Source organism: Echinops telfairi, unplaced genomic scaffold (genome assembly GCF_000313985.2).
Source record: "Echinops telfairi isolate 266 unplaced genomic scaffold, ASM31398v2 ScPeMD7_1;HRSCAF=3_0, whole genome shotgun sequence".
Classification (NCBI taxonomy): domain Eukaryota; kingdom Metazoa; phylum Chordata; class Mammalia; order Afrosoricida; family Tenrecidae; genus Echinops; species Echinops telfairi.
Window position 1 is genome coordinate 58,632,012 of NW_022103896.1, and position 22,971 is coordinate 58,654,982.

The window sequence follows — 22,971 nt, forward strand, 5'->3', positions numbered from 1 at the left end:
ACACCTCTCCTCAGTTAACAACCAAATCTGTCTGGTCCTCGGCCTCTCAGCCCATGGCCTCTGCCTTTGTAGACCAGGAAGCCTACCTGTTGCTCTGTCTCACAGTCACCTTGTCTTGGCGCTGTTCCTCTTGCTCTGTCCCTTAGTCTCTTTGGCACAGTCTCTGATGTCTCTGTTCCTGTCCTCCACGACTTCAGACAAAGAGCTGGGACATGTTCTTCTGATGGTTATGGGCTTTCTCTGTGTGTCCAACATTACTCTTACATGAAGAGCAATAGCTTTGAAGTGTGGCTTTGTCTTTCAATAGAACACCCCCCCGCCCCCCAAGGAAGCAAAGGGTATAACTTGGTTCACACCTTCTACTAAATTAGGGACTTAATCCCAGAATTTTGTAATCTTGTCTCCATTAGCATACTAAAGAGCACGCTCTGTCATGGGATTATAGCCACAGGCATACATTCCTGATGAATTATAATGCAACATACAAGGAATTCCGGCAAGAAGGGCCCTGATTAGTTGATTACATTTCAGTAGTGGTGCACTACCTGGATAGGAAAAAAGAACTTAGTGGTAGTTGTTGCAGTATGCACATCCCTGAATAACTGAAAGCAGGTAAAAAATGTATATAAATATGAGATTCTTGAGAAACCTGATCTAAAAACCATATGATTTTCTCATAATAGAATGATTTTTTAGGTTTTAAAATATAAAACTACCCATAGATATTGTGAAAATTGCATATAAGATACCAATTTTGCCTATAAGCCCCCAAAGAAAATCATTATTAACATTTGTTGTTTATCATCCTATTATATCTTTTGCTTTGGGGCCTTGTAAAGAGAACTTAAGGCCAAGGGATGGCCTTTAAATAACAAGCCATGAAAAGGAGGTTGAAAGAAGCACTTCTCAGAGGCTCATTTGTAATTCTTATTTTCTGATAAATGACTAATGTATCCTGGGGGTGCCCATTACATGTTCTGTTTGGCCTTCATCGATCAGACTGGCTTTACTACAGGGTCTCTCCTTCAAGTAATGGTTTTAAACTGAAATATCGGACTGCAAGCTTTCTGGTGTTCACTAAGTAAATGTCTAGTTATAAAACTTATTAATTGGTACATTAATAATGACTCAGTACTTTAAGACACCATGAAATGGTGCAGACCGCATATCACAAAATGATTGAAGGTGTAGTGAATCAGGGAGAATTCACTGATTGGGAAAGTGGGGGTTGGGGAGAGGGAAGGCCACTTTTCAATAATCACTGGCAAGATCCCTTCCACACTCTCAAATCTTAGATCACTATTCTCACTCCCAGTTAAGCTTCAGAACAGTGTGTGTGTCTTAATGAGAGGATTTTCCTTTTACCGTTCACTTCAATGTTAATATGTGTTTGCCCTCTAGTTAGTGATTTACCTCTCTTCCCCTCCATCCCTGGAAACTATCAGAGAATGTTTCTGTTAATATAAAAACCTTTTCTTAACTTTTAATAATGGTAGTCTCATACAACATTTGTGATGATTATTTATTGCACGCAACATTAACATTTTGGAAGGGTCTTTTTATAGCTACACATCCCTCCCCCATGAAATCATTTGTAACCTCTCCTTTTTTTAATCCAATTACTATTCACTGTCTTTCTATGTCATTAAACATGGAGCTGTATTTTTGTTAAGCACACATTTTATTTGTGCATTTTTAAGTCAAACTTTCCTGATGAATATTTGCGTAGTTTTCTTCTCTTTTTTTAAGTACTATAAGCAGTGCTAAGATAACTATCTCGTTTACTTTTCTTCTTCTCTTTAGACCTAGACTTGCTACGGCAAAGAGAATGTGTCAGTTTAAGTGCACATTGCCAAGTTGACCTTCTAACGTGTGATGCTCAGATACAGCAGTATCATCTGAGTGCCAGTTCTCTCAGATGTTGACCAGCACAGAGCAATATATTCTTCATAATTTTTGTGCATTTCATAATCATACCACAAACCTTCCTTTAAAAAAAAACCTTTTTATTACTTGGGGGTAAAGTTTTGGCAGAGCAGATCAGTTTTCCATTCAATAATTCATACATGTTTTGTTTTGTATCGTTGTTCACAATCCCAACAATGTGACACCCTGGTCTTGGGGGATCACGAGGTTGCATAACAGCCCATTAGGACAGTGTGCTACCTCCTACTTTGGTGAATAGTGACTGAGCTTTTAAAAGATCATGAATGGCTATGGAAGGTGCAGCTGTTGTCTCTGTCTGGAAGAAAGAAGAATCAAGACAACTTAAAGATGCATAGAAACAATTAATTGAGGACTCATGGCCCATGTGAACAGCAATCTCTATGATCCTGAGATCAGAAGAATTAGATAGTGCCCAGCTACCATTACTAACTGCCCTAACAGGGATCACACGAGAAGGCTCTGAAGAAAGCAGGCAAAAACTATGGAAGTAACACAACTCAAAAATATGGAACAGCACCCCACTACTTTTTTTTGGTGATTTTTATTTACTTGAAAACTGTTAAAAAAAATTAAAAAAAAGGATTTTAAGTTACCACTTAAAAATATGTGTGTGTCAAATTATGTAAAAAGTGAAAGGAATCTTTTGATGCATCCAGACTCTCTTTCTCTAATGTTTGTAGCTCTGGGGCAAACTGCTCTGTTTTTTAAATACTGTGAAGTCATTACTAACAGATGAGCCTGTAGCATGCCTATTTATGCTCATGAATAAGTGTGCTCCCTTAACAGATAATGGATCTGTTCTGATAGCCGCCTTTTTTCATGGCCTCATGATATGTCCACTGATTGGTAGTCTGTGCTTCGAAAAATCTAGATTTTTTTTTAATTCAACAATGTCAACGTTCAGAAATTTTTCCTACAGAAGTGCTTGTTCATGAAGGCACAGACTGTATGCGAAAGTGGTTTTTGTGCCATTAATTTTAATAATGAACATTTGAAAAGTATCCCAATGTCTGTCAAAAAGAATGATTTAAAAATATGACCTCATGAAATGTTATACTATTCAAAATTTTTAGAATATAGTAGACCTAGAACTAACAGGAAAAGGTGCCCAGAATGTATTGTGGACTCAAAAAGTAAATGGTGAATAATACATGAGGTATTATTTGTATCTACCGTATTTACTCAAGTATAAGCCAACCTGAATATCAGCCGAGGCACCTAACTTTACCACAAAAAACGACATTAAAATGTGCTGAAAAACTTGGCTTATACACGAGTACATACGGTATTTATTGTTTCTTAACTGTTCAACCACTACACAGATTTCCCCCACTATAAAAATCACGAGTGTTCTCTGACTCGAAGGTAAAGTGCCATAAAAATGAAGACGCAATTACAGCTAATTTATGGGGATGGGGGAGGGGGTGACTAGAGCATTCCCCAGACCCCCAAACGAAACTTCCAAGTCATACTCGTAGTACATAAAAGGACAGTAGCATTCATGGAGCTGTAACTCTCTGTGAACGCTACTGTTCTTTTATGTACTATGCGTATGATTTCACAGATACACGGCAAACTGGAGGCTGAGACGCTGAGTGTGGTTCTGGGGAAGGAGGTTGGCATCGCGCTTCTTGCTCCGGCCTCTTTAAGGGCCTCGGAAAAACAAATGCTCGGTGCTAGTTTCACTTTCACCTTTTCCCATGAAAGCAAAAGGCCTTTTCAGATCCCTTCCAGTTAGAGAACAGGGGTGCTAATGTAGGTTTTTCAACTTACTTTCACAAAAGGGAGCGTATGCATGTGCCCAGATCGATAAGTACCAGAGTTCAAATTTAATTTTCAGTACTTTGAAGTTTTGTAGTAAACTGCTGCAAGCTGCCCTCCCTCAGGGTGTAGAGCCCGGTAAGCAGGACTGAGGAGGACTTGAAAGCTTCCTTCCCTTTATATCTTCGACGTGTGTTATTGTGTTATTGAAGTTCTCACAGCAATGAGGTATTTTGTAATGCATAAGCATTTCACATGAAACATACATGAAACTGTACAAAAACGGGAAAGCAAAGTGTTTTCGGTGAGACTAGTGGTCCCTTGGCTTCCTCTTGTCGAACACTGTCTGCTCCATAAAAACACACTTAAAAGATAATGTAATTTATGTTTCATACTAGATACAAAGCACTTCAATCATTACATGTTAGACGAGGGCTATCTAAGAAGAGATTTCAATCAAATCAGAAGGTCAACAAGAAGTTAGCCTGATGAGGAAGTGGGCACCAAGGAACACCACACCACAAAGCCACACCAGTTGCTCTGACCATCCGAGCTCAGGGTGGCCACGGGTGTCAAGAGTCGCACTGCTGTCCACCGGCTCTCTAGCAGACCTGGAAGAACCGAATGCCCTCTCTACGAGAGGCCTACCACTGCTTGAGTGCGCTTAGGGACGCCTTCTGTTTTCTAGAGCACAAACATTCTAGTTCCTTCTCCCTTGCCATCTGATCCCCTTGGGTGTATTCCAGTTAGCCCCATCTTGAAATGCAACAAAGTCAACTACTCTCTTGCACTGCCAACCCCGTGAGTACAGAATATCTGACACTGTCAATTCCTCCATCCAGATTGACTGTTCCCAGACTCTGCCTCGCTAGTCTCTCCTGTTGAAATTCACTAGTCAACGCTGGCTGTTTTTCTTCATTCTTTGCCATGTCGGGCTGCTGGTGTGATGGACTTCCCTGTGTCGAAAGCTTCAAGTTAAAGCCTTTTTTTTTTCTTTTTAGGTTAATGAGCCCGATCTCACAAGATGCATATTATCTTTATTCAAGAGCCCATTCTGGTGTAGTGAAAGAAATCAGTTTTAAAAAATTAATTAGTCAATTATTACCTTGCAATATCTTCCATGGCTTTATAAAGCTTCTGGTACGAGAGAAATTGAGGCAAAAACAAAAATCAACCTTATGGGAAATCTCTAAATCCTTCAGGTTTCCTGTGTATGTTTTTAAGGCCACTGAGGGTAACAACTAGGAGCCCTGGTGTCACAGTGGGTTACTTGTTGGGCTGCTAACAGAAAGGTCAGCAGTTCGAAACCACCAGCCAATCTATGAGAGAAAATTGATGTTTTTACTGCCGTTGAGAATGACAGTCTTGGAAACCCACAGGGGCAGTTCTACACTTGTCTATAGGGTTGCTGTGACTGACAGTTGACTTGATAGAAGTGTGGTTTTGTTTGTTTGGGGTAACAAGTTTTCTTTTTTCTTACTGGAACATTTATCCATGTGCAACCGTGATGGTGGTAGGAAATTAGTCGATTTTGGAAATGATCAGGGTTCAGGGACTATGAGCAATAACTAACTTGTGGGCAACCACATCAGCCCCAACCTGCCCCTTAAGTATCTCTTGGGGGGACTTCTCAGTCCCTACCTCTGCCCTATTCGCTTGCTTGTACTTAAGAAGAACCGCCAGGCTCTGGGTAGCTATCACATCGTTAACAGAATCCCATTCATTGACCCTGGATTTGTACAGTTTTACCTGTTGCTTACAAGGAGCTCTGGTGGTCTTGTGGGTTACAAGCTGGGCTGCTAATTGCAAGACCAGCAGTTCAAAACCTCTAGCCACTCGGAGAGAGTTCTATTCTGCCCTATAGCGTGGCTGTCGGTCAAAATGGACTCGGCGGTAATGGGTTTGTTTTCATTGACTTGTTGGTGAGTTCTGTTCAGGCCTTCTCTTGCCTTTTGCATTTTCCAATCCTCCTGTTGGTGTTCGTTTCTCTCCATCCAATCTGATTTTCTCCTCGCCTCCTCCCTTTGCTTGTTGTCTTCTGCTGTTGAGCATTTTACCTGTTTTAAAAGTTATAGCCTAAAGTGATTTCTCAGATGGCTTCAATTTTTCCATGAACAAGACTATCAGCTCATATTTATGCTCTGCATAATTGATACCATCTCCAAGGAAGGAAACAGCCCAGTCGGTGCAGATCACCAGCACAGCAGTTTCCTTTCTCCACATCAGGGTATTGTGCAACTGGAGGGGAAAAAAAAAAAAGACCAAACCAGAGTCCAAACTTCTATTCCAGTGGACCCATGAGAAAAATGTCCTCCTTCCACAGTGCGAGGAGGCCAGCAAGCAGGGGGTGGGGGGTTTAACCCCATCTCAGAGCCATGCTGGATCCAACTCTATACTTGCTTGTAGCAGCCTGTGCTAAAAGCAGCAAGGAAACAACGGTGCAGTCTTTGAGCTGCTTGTTTGTAGCAGTTTCCCGCTTGCTGCTCTGAGGATTCTTGGGAATGTGGCTTCCATATGAGTTGCTTCTGATTTGTTTCTTTCCCCCTTCAAACTTTTACGCACACACACCTTGATTGGGGTATAATTTACATGTTGTAACATCCATCCATTGCAACAGTGATTTCTTTTTGAGTAAATTTATAGTGTTGTATAAATACCCCCACAATCAAGTTTTAGAACAAGTCCAGTATTCCAGAAGGTTCCCTTGTATCCTCTTACAATCAATTCCTCTTCCCAGCTTCAGTCCCGGGCAACCACTGATCTGGTTTCTATCTGTAGAGATTATTCGTTTCTGGAGACTTCATCTGTGGGATGCTATCTTCCTGTTTTGGTTTTCCTCTGCCAATCTAAATAGAGGTTCAGATTTGTGCTCATTTGCAGTAACTGCATGCCGATTCTGTCCCCATCTAACACTTCCTGGTTTCTTTCCTCTTCTTGGCCACGTTGCTCAGAATCCTTTATCACCCATCCCAAACCTGCCCTCCTATGTCATAGTAAAGCACAGCTTCGCAAGCGTTGACTCTGTGAGCTTTCTCCTCTCCTCTGATATCTCTTCTGTTTTTATGAACTGCTGTGTGAAATCTTGATACATGTTCCTCCTCGTGGTCTCTTATTTATATGTGCAATCTTTAAAGATAGTAGTATATTCATATCCGCACCTGTCACCCATGCCTTCTACTGGCACTGCAAACCTATGTCCAAGTATCTAAAACCTGTACCAGCCTTTGCAATTGCTTCTGCTTTCTTCATCATTTCTAGTTTCTTAATTCCACTTTTAAACACGGAATCAAGACTACATGGTCTCTGAAAGCCAACACAATGCTAACATTTTCTGATTGCTATGGAGAGATTAATTTTATGCTTTAAATGTATTATAGGGGATTTATAGCTTGCATTGTTGCATATTATTATAATTTAGTTTGTTGTACAGTTTTGGCAAAGAACACGGCATACAATTATAGCATAATTTCACTAGGAAATGTATTCTACTTTGTACTACTACTGTTCTGGATGCCATTTCCCTCCTAAAGTTTACAGCTAAAAGACTGCCTGAAACATTCTTCTCTCCTATTAAACTTTAGATGGATTTCATTTAACCAACCCAGTTGGCCTCGAGGGAGGAAAGGATGTCAGTTATTTTTCTACATAATACTAATGAACACTTGTGTATTTAATAAGGCTATTGTGTGGCAATTAGAGAAGAACTACGTATCATCAGGCCTTAGTGTTAAAAATCAACCCTCAGGGTACTTCCTTTGTGCCTACTATTTATAGATTCCTGTTATAGCCACAGGTTGACAAGGGACTGTTACAGAAGTATAAAGCACGTCCTTCTCACCCCCATGGGAGTCTCTGGGTAGCACCTTTAGAAGGCAGGCCTGTGACCTGCTTCTGAAAGGGCCACCCCTGAAAGCCCCATGCAACCATTCTACTCTGAACATACGGAGTCACCGTGAGTCGGAATTGACTCAAAACCTAACAGCAGCGACAACTCACCTCCTTAGGTCCAAGGAGACACAGTTGCGTAGCAGAGTGATTAGTCAGAGATACTTAAAATATTTATAACTGCATCTGTCAGTTTTCCAAAGTGTGCTTTCATAGACAAAGTCTTGCGTTTTCGGGAATTTGAAATATTTTCCTGTTTCTTTCTATGGTATCCTCAAGCCATTCAAATGTAACCCTTACAGGCGGACATTCACTTTTCATGGGCCCTGGATTTATATACGCATGCTAAGAATATGGTGACTTTTACTGTGTTACATGTCAACCAACAGCGGCTCACTGGTTTTCCTGAGGAGCCAGGGTATGGGTCTGACAGAAAGGCCATGGGAGAGAGGACCTTTTCCTCTCTCTGGAAGGAATAGGCGCAGGAGAGCACTGAGCTCGATCTAGTGTTCCATGCGTTTTTGGAGAAATGCACTCCAACCTAAGGGATTCCAAGTCAGGAGTTGGCCCTCTCTTTTAAGACGCTGGAAATTCTCCTGCATGGACAGATCTTGTGAGTCCAATACACATACTTCTCAGCATTCCACGCTAAGATTTCTAGTACTTCATATTGTAGTCTGCTCATTTCTCCTCTGACGTAAATGTTCTCATTTCATTAAAAAATGTCTTCAGTTGTGGCTTTCGATGCTGTACATCTAAGTCTATTTGCTCATCTGAAGAAGTTTCAAGTACTTTGTGATTTTTTTTTCCCCTCCTACTTAAAATCCCAAACAAGCATTTCTTTATTTATGTAGGTAAGTAAGAGTTTATTGACTCTACTGGTCGACTTCTAGGAGCCCGTGGTGTGGAGTGGGTTGCACGTTGGACTATTATCAAAAGGTCACCAGTTCAAAACTACCCAGCTGCTCTTTGGGAGAAAGAAGCTGGCTTTCAGCTCTCATAAAGAGTTACAGATTTGGAAAACCACAAGGGCAATTCTACCCAGTCCTCGAGGGTCACTGTGAGCCAGGGTTGACTGGGTGGCAGTGAGTGAATGACACGTTGACTCCCCATCAGGGAGTGATCATCTTACATACCTGTCAAATGTCTCACAAGTGTGTGCATGAGATACCCGCCCCTGCTTAATGTGAGTTATCATATGTTGTTGTTAGGTGCTGTTAGTACGGTCCGGCTCATTGCCAGCCTCACCTCTGAGTCTAGCAGCAGAAAACGTTGCCTGGTCGTGCGTGCCATGCGCACACTCACTGCTGTGTTTGAGTCCATTGCTATAGCCCCTGGGACTTACCAGACAGACGGATAATTCTTCTTTGTACTCTTAGAACTTTAAACCGTTCTCATTTACAATACCAGTTACCTCCCCCAAACTTTTCGTTAGCTGTACCCTCCTCTTTGGTAGCACAAATTCCAAAGTAATGGGATTTCATTTTATTAAGATTCAATTTAATGAGATTTAATTTTGTGTGTTTCTTATGCTTTAATCACCAATTTATTTCGTTAAAAATGATATGAAAAAGAGCATCACTTTATCATATGGCTGTAGGAAGGTGAATAGTAAGGTCTTAACTGGGGGAGGTAATGCACAAAAAAAACAAGGCTCTGAACTAGAGAGGTTGTGGGTGTGATCAGTATTAATAGTCAAAGATAAGGCTCGGTTACAGATACTTCAAACATAATCGACATGAGAACGTGAAGTTCATTTTCTTGCGTTTTCTCCGTTCTGGAGGAGAAAACGAAGGTTGAAGCATTTTAACTTCCTTATTTAGAGGGTTTCTGTTTTACAGTCTTAACAGTTTTTGTGCACTGACCAACCCACCGCCCTGGTGGCAGCCAGGAGACTGCGTGATGACAGCTGTACCCACTGTGTTGGACTTGATGACGTCAGCTCTCCTTTGTGTTGCCCTTTCCCCCTACACGATGAAATCCTCAAGAACAGGGCAGACAACTCTCTCTCCTCATAGCCATGACACATGATTGTGCTAAGTCTGTTTCGTCGGAATAAGGGCATTTTCTCTTTGTTTCTTTTTTACAGGCAGGGAGCATTAAGCGAGACATGACCTTCACTTTTCAATCGGAAGACTTAAAACGTGACTCTAGTAAAAGAATGTCTCACCAGCACGTGTTCCCCTTGGCCATGGAGGAAGACGGAAGAACAGCAGATGCCAAACCACCCCACCGAGCCCTTGACCATGACAAAGAAAGCACGCGCTCCGTCTGCCTGCTCGAGCAGAAGCGCAAAGTTGTTTCTTCCAGTATTGACGTCCCGCCGGCCAGGTAAGAGAAGTCGACGCCCTGCCTGGGTCTGCGCCCGTCGAGGGGGGGCGGCTGCGCCCACGCACTGCCCTCTCGCTCCGGGACAGAGATGCAGGGGGTTTTCTGCCGGACTGTTTCTGCTGCTTGTGTGAAGTGGAGCAGGGGTCGTGCTGTTCGGGGCTGCAGCTGTAGTTGGAACTATCAGAGCGCGAGAAAAGAGCCTTTCATTCGCTCTGGAAAATGAATAAGAAAGAAACGAACGTGTTGATGGTACCACCTGTGAGCTAGGAATGCTTTGTACCTTCAACTCCTAGGTATCGTATGCTTGAGAGGTCAGAGCATTGCGCGGTCCCGGCCCGTCTTCATGGTGATCTCCGCATCCATAGTTGGGCCGTCATTGATGCTGTCTCCCCCCCTTTGCCAAACATGACGTGCTTTCCATGTCCTGGTCTTTCCTAGTGATGTGTCTAAAGGAAGGCAACGCCTCACCATTCTCGTTTCTAAGGTCTATTCTGGCAGAATTTCTAACGAGGCTGATTTTTTTGTTCTTTAGGAGGTATATTGAGTATTCTAATTGAGATGCACCAATTTTTTCTTTTTCATTGCCAAGGTGATTGAAAATATCATGGCTCAGGTCCAGTGGACCGTAGACATCATTGCTTTTGAAGATTCTTAGAGAGGTCTCTTTGCAGTGGGTTTGTACATGGAGTTCTTGGCTGCTGCTTTCGTGGGCATTGATTGTGGATCCAACTATGATGATATCGCAAATGGCTTAGTTTTTTTTCACTATTTGTCATGATGTTGTTTACTGGCCCAATAGATCGTCTAAAAGTTTCAAATCCAGAGAGCTGGCCCATTACACAAGAAGTTTGGTTACCCCTGGTATATATCATGGCCACCCTTTTTAAAAAGATCCACTGCTTTAAACACAGCCCGGTCAAGGCGGGCAGCTTATCTGAAAGATCAGCAGACTTTTATCACATTTTAATCGTATTTAAATATCTGCTCTCATTGAACCAAAGGGTAATAGTTATTATTGGAATGGAAATAGAGCCATGGAATGCACACACTTTCACATAATTTCTTGCTTACAATGTATCTGACCTAGAATGTAAGCTTCCTGCAGGCAGAAATTGTAGTGTCTTGCCCATGCTTTGCCCCAAGCACTGGGACAGTTGGTGGTAAATTTGTTGTTCTTAATTGCTTCTGTCTAGTTGGTGCTGATTCATTGAACTGAGATATGTACAGAAAGAAAACATTTTGTGGTCTTATAACTTGGTAGATGATAGGGGCTCAGATGCTTGGCAGATAGAGGCTCAAATATTTCTTCAATAAAGGAAAGAGAATACTGTAGTAGGAACAGTTTACTTTTATTATTGTTACAAATAATTGTTTACAATGAAAATTTATAAGCAAGCATTTGAGAAGACTTTTATTTGCTGGAGTGTTTTCTGGAAACACAGTAGGGAGACACTAATTTTGGAAAAGAAACAAATGTCCGCTTTCAGCTATTCGGGGTTTTTTGTAGTATGAGTTTTATTACTTTCTATACTACATCAGAAGTAGCTTCTCTAGAAAATCACATATAATTCTATCCTGCTACTATATTTGTCATACTTGCTGAAATTATAAGCTTTTTGTTGTGGTGGTTTTTTTAAACTCTAATTGAAAATGTTAATTTGTTCATTACTTGTGTGTAATGACTTGGAATTACATGCGCTTCCATTTTTTTCATGTGGCGTATGTTCTTTAGCATTCATTCCTTTGACTGGGGTGGGGGGGTCATTCCTGAAATAATAGATGTTTTATCATGCCCTGAACCTAGTGGCCCCTCAGTGCATATCTGTTGAGGTGACTGACAAGTCAAATGACGTAGTAACTGTTTGGAGTGTGAGGACCCACGCTGTTAGGGTCTTCTCAAGCTTGCTGTTCAATGCCACCTGGCAGTTCTATAGTACACACTTTACAGAAAACTTTCATTAGACTGTCTGATGAAATGATTATTTTCACATCTAAGTTTCCACAGATTGTTTTAGGTACGTGTATTCTTTAATTGCATCCCCCTCCAGTAGTTGTTAGGAGTCATAAAAAGGAGGAATAAAGATATCTTTGCCATTTCTAACTCTGGTATAAGGAGCCCTTGTGGCAAAGTGGATTATGCTCAGGCTGCTAACTGCCAGGTCAGCAGTTCAAAACCACCACGCGCTCCGTGGGAGAAAGATGAAGCTTTCTACTCTGTAAAAATGTACAGTTTTTGGAAACAAACCCGCACGGGCAGTTCCAGTGTCCTTCAGGGTCTCTCTGAAACCAGGGCAACTCCGCGGCAGTGAGTTAACTCTGGTTTAATGGGACATTTCCCCACTATCACACATTCCCGGAATGTACCATGCTATAACTTGCACATTTCTGCATAATGCTTTCTCTGCTGCATATTATTTTCATAAGTGCTCTATCATTATTTTTCTTTTCTTTATGTATTGCTGGCTTTAATTTCAATTCCAGTTTTCTTGTCTGTCCTATGGATTTCATGTTGTGCAGGTTCGGTTCCACTAGCAGACCCTCAGATTTGTCCAAAGCGGCCCCTCCCCGTTCCTGTTCACCAACGCAGGAAGAAATCCTCTTTCTCACATAGAAAGGAGCTCCCACCAGGGTAGTGGGTCCCGGCTCAGGAGGTGTGCGGGTCTGTGCACCTTGAGAGAAGGAAGCAGCTCGTACCAGTCTGGCCCGCCGTGGCCACGCACATTCTGCCCTGCTGCTGGCTGGCCGGCTGCCCCACTTGGCTGTTTGACTCTCGCCGGAGGGAGCACGGAGGGCAGCTGTGGGCAGAGGTCAGCCAGTCAGACCTTGCTCAGATGAGCTAGGTCCAACTAGCCACCCAAATACCATTCACAGTGATGTCCCAACTAGCCACCTAAATACCATTCACAATGATGTCCCAGGCTTTTAAATCCTCATTCTGTCTGTTCTGTCCATTAAACGTGTATGTGCATGGACATGCTGTTTGAAATTTTAAAAAAAAGAAGATACTTAAAAAGATGAGTCAAAACAGTGTTGGTGTGGCATTGTTAAACAACTTAGGGAAATTAATTAAGTTCTAAATCCATTAGTATAGAGTAAAAATCTCCCAGTGGCATCATATAATTTAGACTTATTAATCCATTGTGGGAAACACTGATTAAGGCCTCATTGTTTTGAATCCCTGCGAATATACTTGTTTTCGTTGCTATCGTAAGAATTCTTTCACCATAAATATGCCAGAAGTTGGTGAAATGATTTACTCTTTTTTTATAAGAAAGCATTCGGAAATTGTGGGGGATAATGATCTAGCCCTCCAGATCTTTCTGTGTCCGTTTACTGCTACCGAATTAGTAAATAAACGTCAGTGCCCTACTATGATTTAACTAGATAAATATTTTATTTAAAAAAACAAAACAAAACAAAACAACTCCAGCTGACATGAGGGGAAGAAATGGAATTTTTCCTTTATTTATGAAAAAGAAATAGGAGAGGGATTTAAAAAGTTCACAGGAAATTTGCATTGGCATGGAATTTTTGTCAGCACACAAAAAGATTCAAGCCTGCTTGTATAACAAGGAGTCCTCTAGTGCTATTGGGTGAGCGTTGGATTGCTAACATCAAGGTTTGGGGTTCAAACTCAGCAGCTGCTCCACAGGAGAAGGATGATGCTGCCTGGTCCCATGGAGACTTATAGTCTCAGAAATCCTATGTAGGGTTGCCATGAGTTAAAACTGACGTGACAGCGATAGGTTTGGGTTTTTTTTATTGCTGCCCTCCTATTTTCTTGAATAATTATATCTGTTGATAATGTGTAAGACTTGGGATAATGTGAGACTGGGGTAATTCTGTAATCTAGTAAATAAGTTGGTATCAGGGAATGCATTTATTGGCATGATTATTAGAATTTTGCTCTCCTAAATCCAGACATTAAATCCTTGGCGGGGTAACTGTGTTAGCCTGAGTTGACTAGAGAAACAAATCCAGAGACACTCGTATGTGTGTAAGAAAGAACTTGATATCAAAGAGCAATTATATATTAAGAAAACATCCCAGCCCAGTCCAGATCAAGTCCTTAAGTCCAATATTGCCCCATATGTCAATACTATCCATAAATTCCTCTTTAGAGTCACGCAGCCATCCGATGATGCTGAATGCAGGAAGATCACAGGCCTGTGATGGAAAGTCTCATGGATCCAGTGGTGGTGGCAGCATCTCAGCACTGCCGTGGGTCTCCATGTGGCTCCTCCAGCTCCAGGGCCCTGGCTCCATCAGTGTAGCTCCCAGTGGCTTTCAGCAGGAAGACGAAGCAGAGAGAGTAGACATCTGGCCTCCAGTGAGCTGTGTATCTTCATAGCACCTTCAAATGAGGTCATCAAGCTGCAACCTGATTGACAGGCCAGACTCCACCCCTTCACACTTAATAGTCTTAAATTGACAACAGATTATGTAACCGCCACAGAAATTATTTGGGGGTGTGACTGGTACAGAGAGTTCGGCAATGTGTTAAAACTAAATCTCCTATAACATTTGATCACTTGATCTCTTACTTATTCCCAATATACCCAAGAAGAGTTCGTTGAACTTTACTTTGTGTGGCTTGTGTGAAGTTGACGTCCCTGTGGCTCATCGCACTGCGGCAGCAGGGCCCCTGACCATGCTGCTGCCTCTCCCAGAGCAGCCGGCAGCCCTGCACCCGCATGTCCACAAGCAGTGGGCTGGAGTAAGGTGACCAGATTTTGACATTGGTCAAGCCGGGCAAAAGCAGGACACCATTGATAAAACATCTATCCTGGCGAAATAGCCACATGGCAGCCGAAAACCATCTATCCTATCTTGTCGTGCATTTTTTCCAAAAATCGGGACTTTTTAAAAATGCCACGGTACACGGGAAAAATTGTTAAAGATCGGGACTGTCCGCCAAAAGCGGGACATCTGGTCACCTTACTCTAGAGACATCGTTGTTGTCCTTCCCTTTCCCTCTCCAACCGACCTTTCCCAGTGCCTCCTGGGAGAGTCTGTCAGTAACAAATTCATAAGAACAGGTCTCAGGTCGCAGGGGCTGACAGTGTAATTTGAGACCTGGACATAAGAGAGGTAGAGGCGTCCAGAAGTTTATAGAAGAAAACTGAATGAAAAGATTGAGACATTGTTCCCACCAAGTGGTTGTAGCCCCCGGATGTCAAAATGACAGCTCCTACCTTGCTTTCCTTTCGTGCGGTCGAGTCGGTGCAGCTCTCAGTGAACCTGCGTCCAACCGAGGGAAGCCCCGCCTGCTCTGTGTGGTCTCACGATTGTGGTTACGTGTAGCCCGTTGCTGCAGCCATTGTGTCAGTCCATCGTGTCAAGAGTCTGCCTCGTTTTCGTTGCCTTTCTACTTCACTAAGCATGGTGTCCTTCTGTAGGAACTGGTCTCTCCGGACACACGTGCACAGTGTGTGAGATGGAGTCTTGGTACCCTTACTGGCTGTACTTCTTACAAGACAGAGCTGTTTGTTCTTTCGGCAGTCCGTGGTACTTTCCATATTCTTTACCAGCACCACAATTGAAATGCATCTAGATTAATTTGTAACTAAAAAGCTTTTAATATTGAGGCAAGCTTTTAATCTGATGTTTTAAGTGCCCAGTTTTCTTTCATTAGTAGTATGTTTAAAAGAAGAGTAAAAGGAAGGGAGAAGGAAGAACTTTGTCTGATAGTTGCATTAAAAATCCAGAGTTAGCCAATTCTTGGAAGACCAATTTAGAAGCTGTTTTAGAAAAATGTAAATTAAAGGAATCCATTAGTCCCTCTATGCTATCCGGGGCCAAGCTAATGCCAAGGCAAGGTGCAACACACAATCATTTTATTCCAAGAAGCTCCTCCTAGGAGAGGGAGCCGGGCGAAGCCGAGAGAGAGATGTCAGACCTCCTTGCAACTCTGAGCCCCAGTGAGGGAGGAAAGAAAGATGAATGGTCATACCTGCCCTAGACCACTGTGGTCTGTGGACATTTCTGCAGCCCTATCAAGGCTCCAGGCAAGTCATCCAAGTCATGGCCTCCCAGAACTGCCCTCTACTGGGTCATCAGTTGGGACTGGTGGGTGGGAATTTCAGTCTTAGCACAAATACAAGAGAAGCTCTCCAAGGCAGCAGCTGGGCCCTTGGTGTTTCCTGCCCTTGGAGGTGTGTGTTCCTCAAATCTCCTCCACCCATGTTGAACTTGTGTGTTACAAATGCTGTATGCCGAGCAGGTTTGACGTGGGGCCCTACTTTTCCTACCCTTTAGAAGCTCTAACATGTCACATAGATAGATAGATAAGATAGATTAGGTAGGTAGGTAGGTTGATAGGTAGATGATAGATAGATAGGTAGGTAGATGATAGATAGGTAGGTAGATGGATAGATAGATAGATAGATAGATAGATAGATAGATAGGTAGATAGATAGATAGATAAAAGATATTTAAAGAGAGCCCCAAAGGTGCTACTGTGTTAGTCTGGGTAGACTAGAGAAACAAATTCATAGACACTCATGTGTAGGAAAGAGCTTTAGATAAAAAGTAATTGTCCATTAAGAAAACATCCCAGCCCAGTCCAGATCAAGTCCATAAGTCCAGTATTAGCCCTATGTCCAGTACTAGTCCATACATTCCTCTTTAGACTCATGCAGCCATGCAATAATTTTGAATGCAGGAAGATCACAGGCCAGTGGGTAGAAAGTCTTGTGGGTCCAGTGGTGGTAGAAGCATCTCAGCACTGGAAGGGGTCTCCATGTGGTTCCTACAGTTCTCAGGGCTCTGACTGCATCAGTGTAGCTCCGTGTGGCTTGTCACCAGGAATGTCTCACAGGGAGTGAGCGTGTGTCCCACCTCCAATCAGCTGTTTATCTCCCTAGCACCTCCAGAGGAGGTCATCAAGCTGCCACCTGATTGACAGATTAAACTCCACCCCTTCACTCCTAAGTCTCTGATTGGACAACTGATTGTGTTACGACCACAGTCAGGATCCCAGAACTAATTCTTTGGAATCTTAAAGGGAAAGAAACTTAAGTGTCCTCTCTAAGTTGCCTGGAGTTGGTATAGACAAATATTAATAGAAGAAGGTCCACATACTGAGAATATTATTTGATTGATTTTCGGGAAGAAACATGTTATTAATTAGCATCTTATTAATTTCATTTTCTTTTTTTTGGTGGGGGTGGGGGTGGAAGGTAGGGTGAGTGTATTAGAGAGTTGGAGAACTCAAAATATTCTTCAAAGGGGTTCAAGTCTTCTAGTGGAGAAGAGGAAACAGAAAACAACGCCATAGGCCAGGGATGTGAATACCTTGCTATCATGCAGAATGCATTGGAAAGCCGATTATTATCAATGCAATTAGGTTAAAATTTAATACACACTTATCATTTGATCTCCCTTTTGATCCATCTTAAGTTTGTTCTACTTTTAATATTTTCTGTTTTCTTCTCGATCGAGGTTTTTTTCTGTTTTACTTTGTTTTTGTTGTTAGTTGTTATTTGTTTGTTTTCCTATGTACGAAAGCCAGGATAGATAAGTCTATACTCTCGGTAGCGGAGTAATGGTTCCGCAGGGGTATGGCAGAAGAGGGTGAGGGAGAATTGGGGAGCTCATAATTGTGACTACAAGAATGAAGAAAATGATCTGAAACTGATTGTGGGAGTGATTGTCCAGCTCTTCTTGATGTGAATGAGATGTTTATGATATGTGAATTATATGCCAATAAAACTGTTTAAAAATAAAGAGAGAGGGCAGGAAAGAAGCATTTGTGCTGGGGGTCATGTCAATGGAAACACGGCCCAATGGACGTTGAAGGTGGACTAGCTTCATTCACTCGGCCTTAGGTTAGATTGACGGTGTTTTTACAAAAAGGTTACTTTTTGTTACTGATTATGTGGCAAGTTCACTTGTGGCTGGGCATTTGACTTATGTTCAGTTTGAGGTTACTCAGGGATAAAGCTGCTAAGAAAATTTGATATTTACACATATATTGTTTATTGGAATTTGTTTTTGTTGGGCACATATTCAAGATTAGAATTAACCACAGGAAAAACTCCTCCCCGTTTTAAGGACTGTTCCCAGAAGACCAAACCCACAGCCATCACGTCCAGTCCAAATCATTGCGACCATGTAGGATGGGGTAGAACTGCATGGGGGGTGGGGGGGCTCAAGACTACATTTTTGTAGGAACAGTGAGTTTTATCATTCTTCTACTGAACAACTGAAGCATTTGAACTGCCCTCCTTCCTGTTAACAGCCTAGCAAAACCCACGGTATCACAGGGGCTTCTTAAGGACTATTGGGGAGCATTTATTGGGGTTTTGGGTGGGGGTATGGGTGGGGTATGTTGCAAGTACAACAACATTGTCCTTAAAGGATTGATCTCTCATGATTTTATCGCATAATAATTTATTGATACCAACTTATAAAAAAGGTACTTCCTTACAAAAGAGATGATGAATTGAGAACATGAGTTATTAAAGATTAATATATAAATCTTAAATATTCTTTTATCCATGGTGCAGGGGGTAGGGTGGGGAGTGATGCTGACTGAATTGATCCCTATGGCAAATTCAGGAAAACAGCTTTTAAATAAGAACAGGAATACAGGAGATTAGAATGTGATTTGTTAGAGTTGGGCCAGCATGGAATTCCAGTCCTGTAGGTTGGCTAGAGAAATGTACAAGAGGCCAGTCAGACAAAGGCCAGTCAGTGATTTCCTGTGGGCCGAGATCTGGACTGTAGTAGCCAAGACTGGAATTTCAGCCTAATGTGAAAAAGATGATGACCCTGGGTCCAGACATTAGGGGGAAAACCAAAAACGACTGAGGCTCAGCCTTGCGGTAGAAATTTGAGTAGAGGAGAACATAGATGAAGTCCGCAATGGGGAGTTTAGGGGATGGACGTTGGAAGGAGTCGATGACTTCTTGAATGCCTGCTCAGCTGGCTGAACACCACGCCACTTCTTTGGACTTGACTGGATCGAATAGACTGGGCAGCGCTGGGTCCTTTCGCAATTCAAGAACTGCTTATGTATCCCTTTGAACCGCCTGGGTGAGTAACTGGAGGTGACTGGAAAGAAACTGTAAGAAACACGACAGTAAGGGATTTGGGGGAGTGATCTGTGGAGAAGAGCTTTCCTGTTTAATTCTAACTCTAGGTGGTTGGAGGGGACACCTGGGCCTGGGGCAAGTGCTCTTGTGCCTCCACACATCTTCAGACTGTACGTGGTATTGTTGTCCATGAATTGAAATCGGTATGACTTTACAAAAAAGAGAAATAACTGTTTGGATGCTCCCTTTAACAACATCAAACAAGAGGGACTAAGAAAGTTACTGGTTTTAAAAAGGTGGACGTTGAGAAGTGGTATAAAGAAACCTTAAAAAAATGAAAGGTTTAAGTCTGTAATAGAAGGGTGGGCCCACTAGTAGTGATAAACAAATACATGTGTATCTTGCCCTACAGATAGAATAATTATTTTTGTTCATTCATGAACGCTTAGGCTTTTTAAATCAAGATAAAAGAGCATTAGTTATTACTTCATCTGAAGGGAGATTTTATCATTGTCCTGTATATGGATGTATGCATTTTATTCTCAGAATACAGAAAACCCTTGTGCGTTATTTGTCTTAAAACAAGAACTATTCAACTGGTGGATATTTGTTTAGTTAATCAAATTTATTGAGCTATAATTTATGTACAATGAAATGCATCCATTTCAAGTAGAGGCTTCTGAATTTTGACACTTTATAAACAAATTTCATGACTCCAAATATTTCATTATTCCTCTTCCCAGTCAACTGATCCTTCCACTCCAACCCCAGACAACTACTGTTCTGTTTCCTGTCAGTGTAGATCAGTCTTGTCTGTCCTAGGGGTCATGTCAATGGAAACATGACCCAGTGGACGTTGGAGGTCTAGCTTTATTCACTCGGCCTTATCTTCAATTTACAGCGTTTTTTGTTTTTTTGGTGTGTTTTTTTTTTTTAACAAAAATGTTCATGACTTTTTGTTGCTGATTGCGTGGCAAGTCACTTGCTGCTGGGCATTTGGGTTATGTTCAGTTTGAGGCTTTTAGGAGTAAAGCTGCTAAGAAAACTTTTTATTTTTGTTGGAGCATATTTTTGTCGGGTAAATACTCAAGATCAGCATTCATGGAAGCAGGGCTGTGTCAGTTAGATTTTATGTCAACTTGCACCTGTGTGGAAGTGTAGGGGTGGTGTCCAACTTATCAATCAGGTCACATCCTGATGACGCCTCCTTGGGGGTGTGATCTTTTTATAAGAGAGACCGTGAGACCGTCTCTCTCTGGCTCTGTGCTTTCCTGCCTGCTGGGACTCCGTGTCTGCCTCCAGGGTGGCTGTGTGCGGGCTGCTGGCTCTGAGAGGCACCTCCGAGCCGTTGGCGTCCTGCCGTGTTCCTGCCAACCTTGGACCCGCATGACTCCGTGCCGCTGGCCTGTGATCTCCCTGCCTCCCACTCCAGCTTCCTGGTCTGCAGCTGAGAGTCTGAAAAATGTTCCAGCCAATAGGGGACTCGTGGACTCGAGTTGGACCAGGCTGGGATGCTTTCTTGATATAAAATGACTTCTTGATATAAAGGATTTTTGTTTTCTTTTTTAAAAATACATAAACATAGATGAGTATCACTGGTTTTCTTTCTCTGGACACCCCAGCTTAACACACCGCCTGATGGCACGGTGGGTTGCACACTTGACGACTAGTTAAAAGGTCTAGGGTTGGAACGTAACATTTGCTCCACAGGAGAAAGACAAAGCAGTCTGTTTTCAAAACAACTGTCAACCTTGGGAACCCTGTGGAACGTTCCTCACTGCCCCATAGGGTTGCTGTGAATCTGCATTGATCACTGGCATTCATTTTATGGTCACTGTACCCCTTTACATTCCTATTGATAACAAAGGAGCGTTTCGGTCGTTCTTCATATTCGCCTACACTTGATATTGTCAGTCTATTTAATTTTAGTAATTCTGGTGAGTATGCAGTGGCATATGACTATCGGATTATTTTTCCCTTATGATTAGTGATTTTCATTTACAATTCATGCACTTGTACCACTGATGTCTACTCAAACATTTTGCCTATCTATAGCAGGAATTAGATTGTCTTCTAAATATTGAGTTATAGGAATTCTGTGTATACTCGGGAATCAAGCCCTTTGTCAGTTGTGTAGACCGTGACGGTTTTCACCCAGCACAGCTGTTTCTCTCAGTTTCTTAGTAGTGTCTTTGGAAGAGCCAATATTTTAAATTTCCATGAACTCTACTATTTCTTCTTTTTAATCATTCATGGTTTTTGTATCCTCAGAAAGATTGTTTTCACCTTTAAAACCATAGTTTTATTTTTTTGTTTAGTTAATTGAACCATTTTGAGTTAATTATTATACATGGCACTGTGATAAGGATTGATTCTTTTTTTTTCCATCTAGTAATCTAGTTGGTCCAGATGTGGAAAGATCATCCTTTCCCATCTTATCCCCAATTTTATCTTATGCATGATCTCATTTTGTTTTTATTACTAATTCATTGTTGGTAGACATACACACAACAAAACAAACACCGCTCAACAGCTTCTATGTGTACCATTTAGTGACACTGTTACATTTTTCACATTGTGTCACCGTCCTTGCTTCTCTTCTCAAATTGCCACCACCGTTAAGTTAGATTCACTTCCCCTAAACCAGTGGTTCTCAACCTTCCTAATGCTGCGACCCTTTAAGATAGCTCCTCACGTTGTGGTGGCCCCCGACCATAACATTCTTTTCATTGCTACTTCATCACTGTAAGTTTGCTACTGTTATGAATCATCATGTAAGTATCTGATAGGCAGCATGTATTTTCATTGTTGCAGATTGAACATAATTAAAGCATAGTGATTAATCACAAAAAGAGTATGTAATTATAATTACAAATAAATGAAATTTTGTCTTGAAGCATGGTGTAGCGTGGGTAGCAGTCTTAATATAACAATAGTAAACTACATTGCTACATTTTGTGACAGTATGGGTAAAAAGCTAAGGTCTCGGTTCCTAAGACCATCAGAAATATGTGTTTTCTGGTGGTTTTAGGCAACCCAAAGCGGTCACAACCCACAGGTTGCCTAAACTGGCCCCAAATGCATCTGCTCTTGCCCCTATACAAGTAATTCTTTAAAAGAGCAAGCGCAGTGGTCATGGCAAACGTTGTTTACTAATTGAGCCCCACTGTTGTTTGGTTTAAAGTTGGTTCAGGGTTTAAGGTTTCCCCACATATATTTTTAATCAACCGGCCGTGCATGTCTGTTAGAGATCTCTATGTCTAGCACTCTCTGACATCATCACAGTTTCTTGATTGCTACAGGTGCAAGTCTTGAAATTTGGAAGTGAGAGTCCTCCAACTGTGTTTCATTTTAAAGTCATTTTACCTGTTCTACCTCTGTTGAATTTTCTTGTTTTAGGTTATTTTACCTATTTTTACCCCCCAGAAAAAGCCTGTTGGAATTTTTGATTGGTATTTCAACTATATTTTAATTTGGGATGACTTGATTTCTTTAAAATACTGAATCTTCTAATCTGAAATTTCTATTATAAATAGAAATTTAATATAAATATATGTAGACCTTATTATAAATAATGTCTTCCTATTTATTCAGAGCTTCCTATCTCTGTAATTGTTAGGCAGAAGCGGGAACTGGTGGGGCGGGCACATGGAGCAGTATCCTGAGGAGAGTGCCCAACAGTGCACAACAACTCCTGATGGTGGCCTTTGAAGCCCTCACACAGAGGGATGGCAGCTCCGATGGCATTGTTACATTGTACCTAAGTTCTAACTGCCCACCTGGCAGAACAGCCAAACCGAAATACAAAAATCCTCAAACTGCCCCACCCCAGACTAGTACTGTAAAACCTTCCTCTCCCTCCTGGGCAGAGGGACTTCTCGAGAGCCCCCAGCTGGGGACCCATGCACCTTGCCCAGGAGCTCAGGATATTCCTGTCCCTTTCTCTGTTCCCCCCTCCCTCCCGGGAACTCTGAAATAAACCTTTAAAACAGTTTTCTATCTTTGCCTT

The 22,971-nt window shown here is 41.9% G+C and overlaps 1 protein-coding gene across 1 annotated transcript in view; it reads left to right on the forward strand.

Annotated features, from left to right (window-relative positions):
• Positions 1-22,971, forward strand: part of ZNF704 (zinc finger protein 704) — a 209,980-nt gene that overhangs the window by 3,887 nt on the left and 183,122 nt on the right. The window contains exon 2 of the mRNA XM_004697500.2: positions 9,683-9,924. Coding sequence (XP_004697557.1) covers positions 9,704-9,924 — 221 coding nt within the window. The 5' untranslated portion in view covers positions 9,683-9,703. The remainder of the gene's footprint in view (positions 1-9,682; positions 9,925-22,971) is intronic.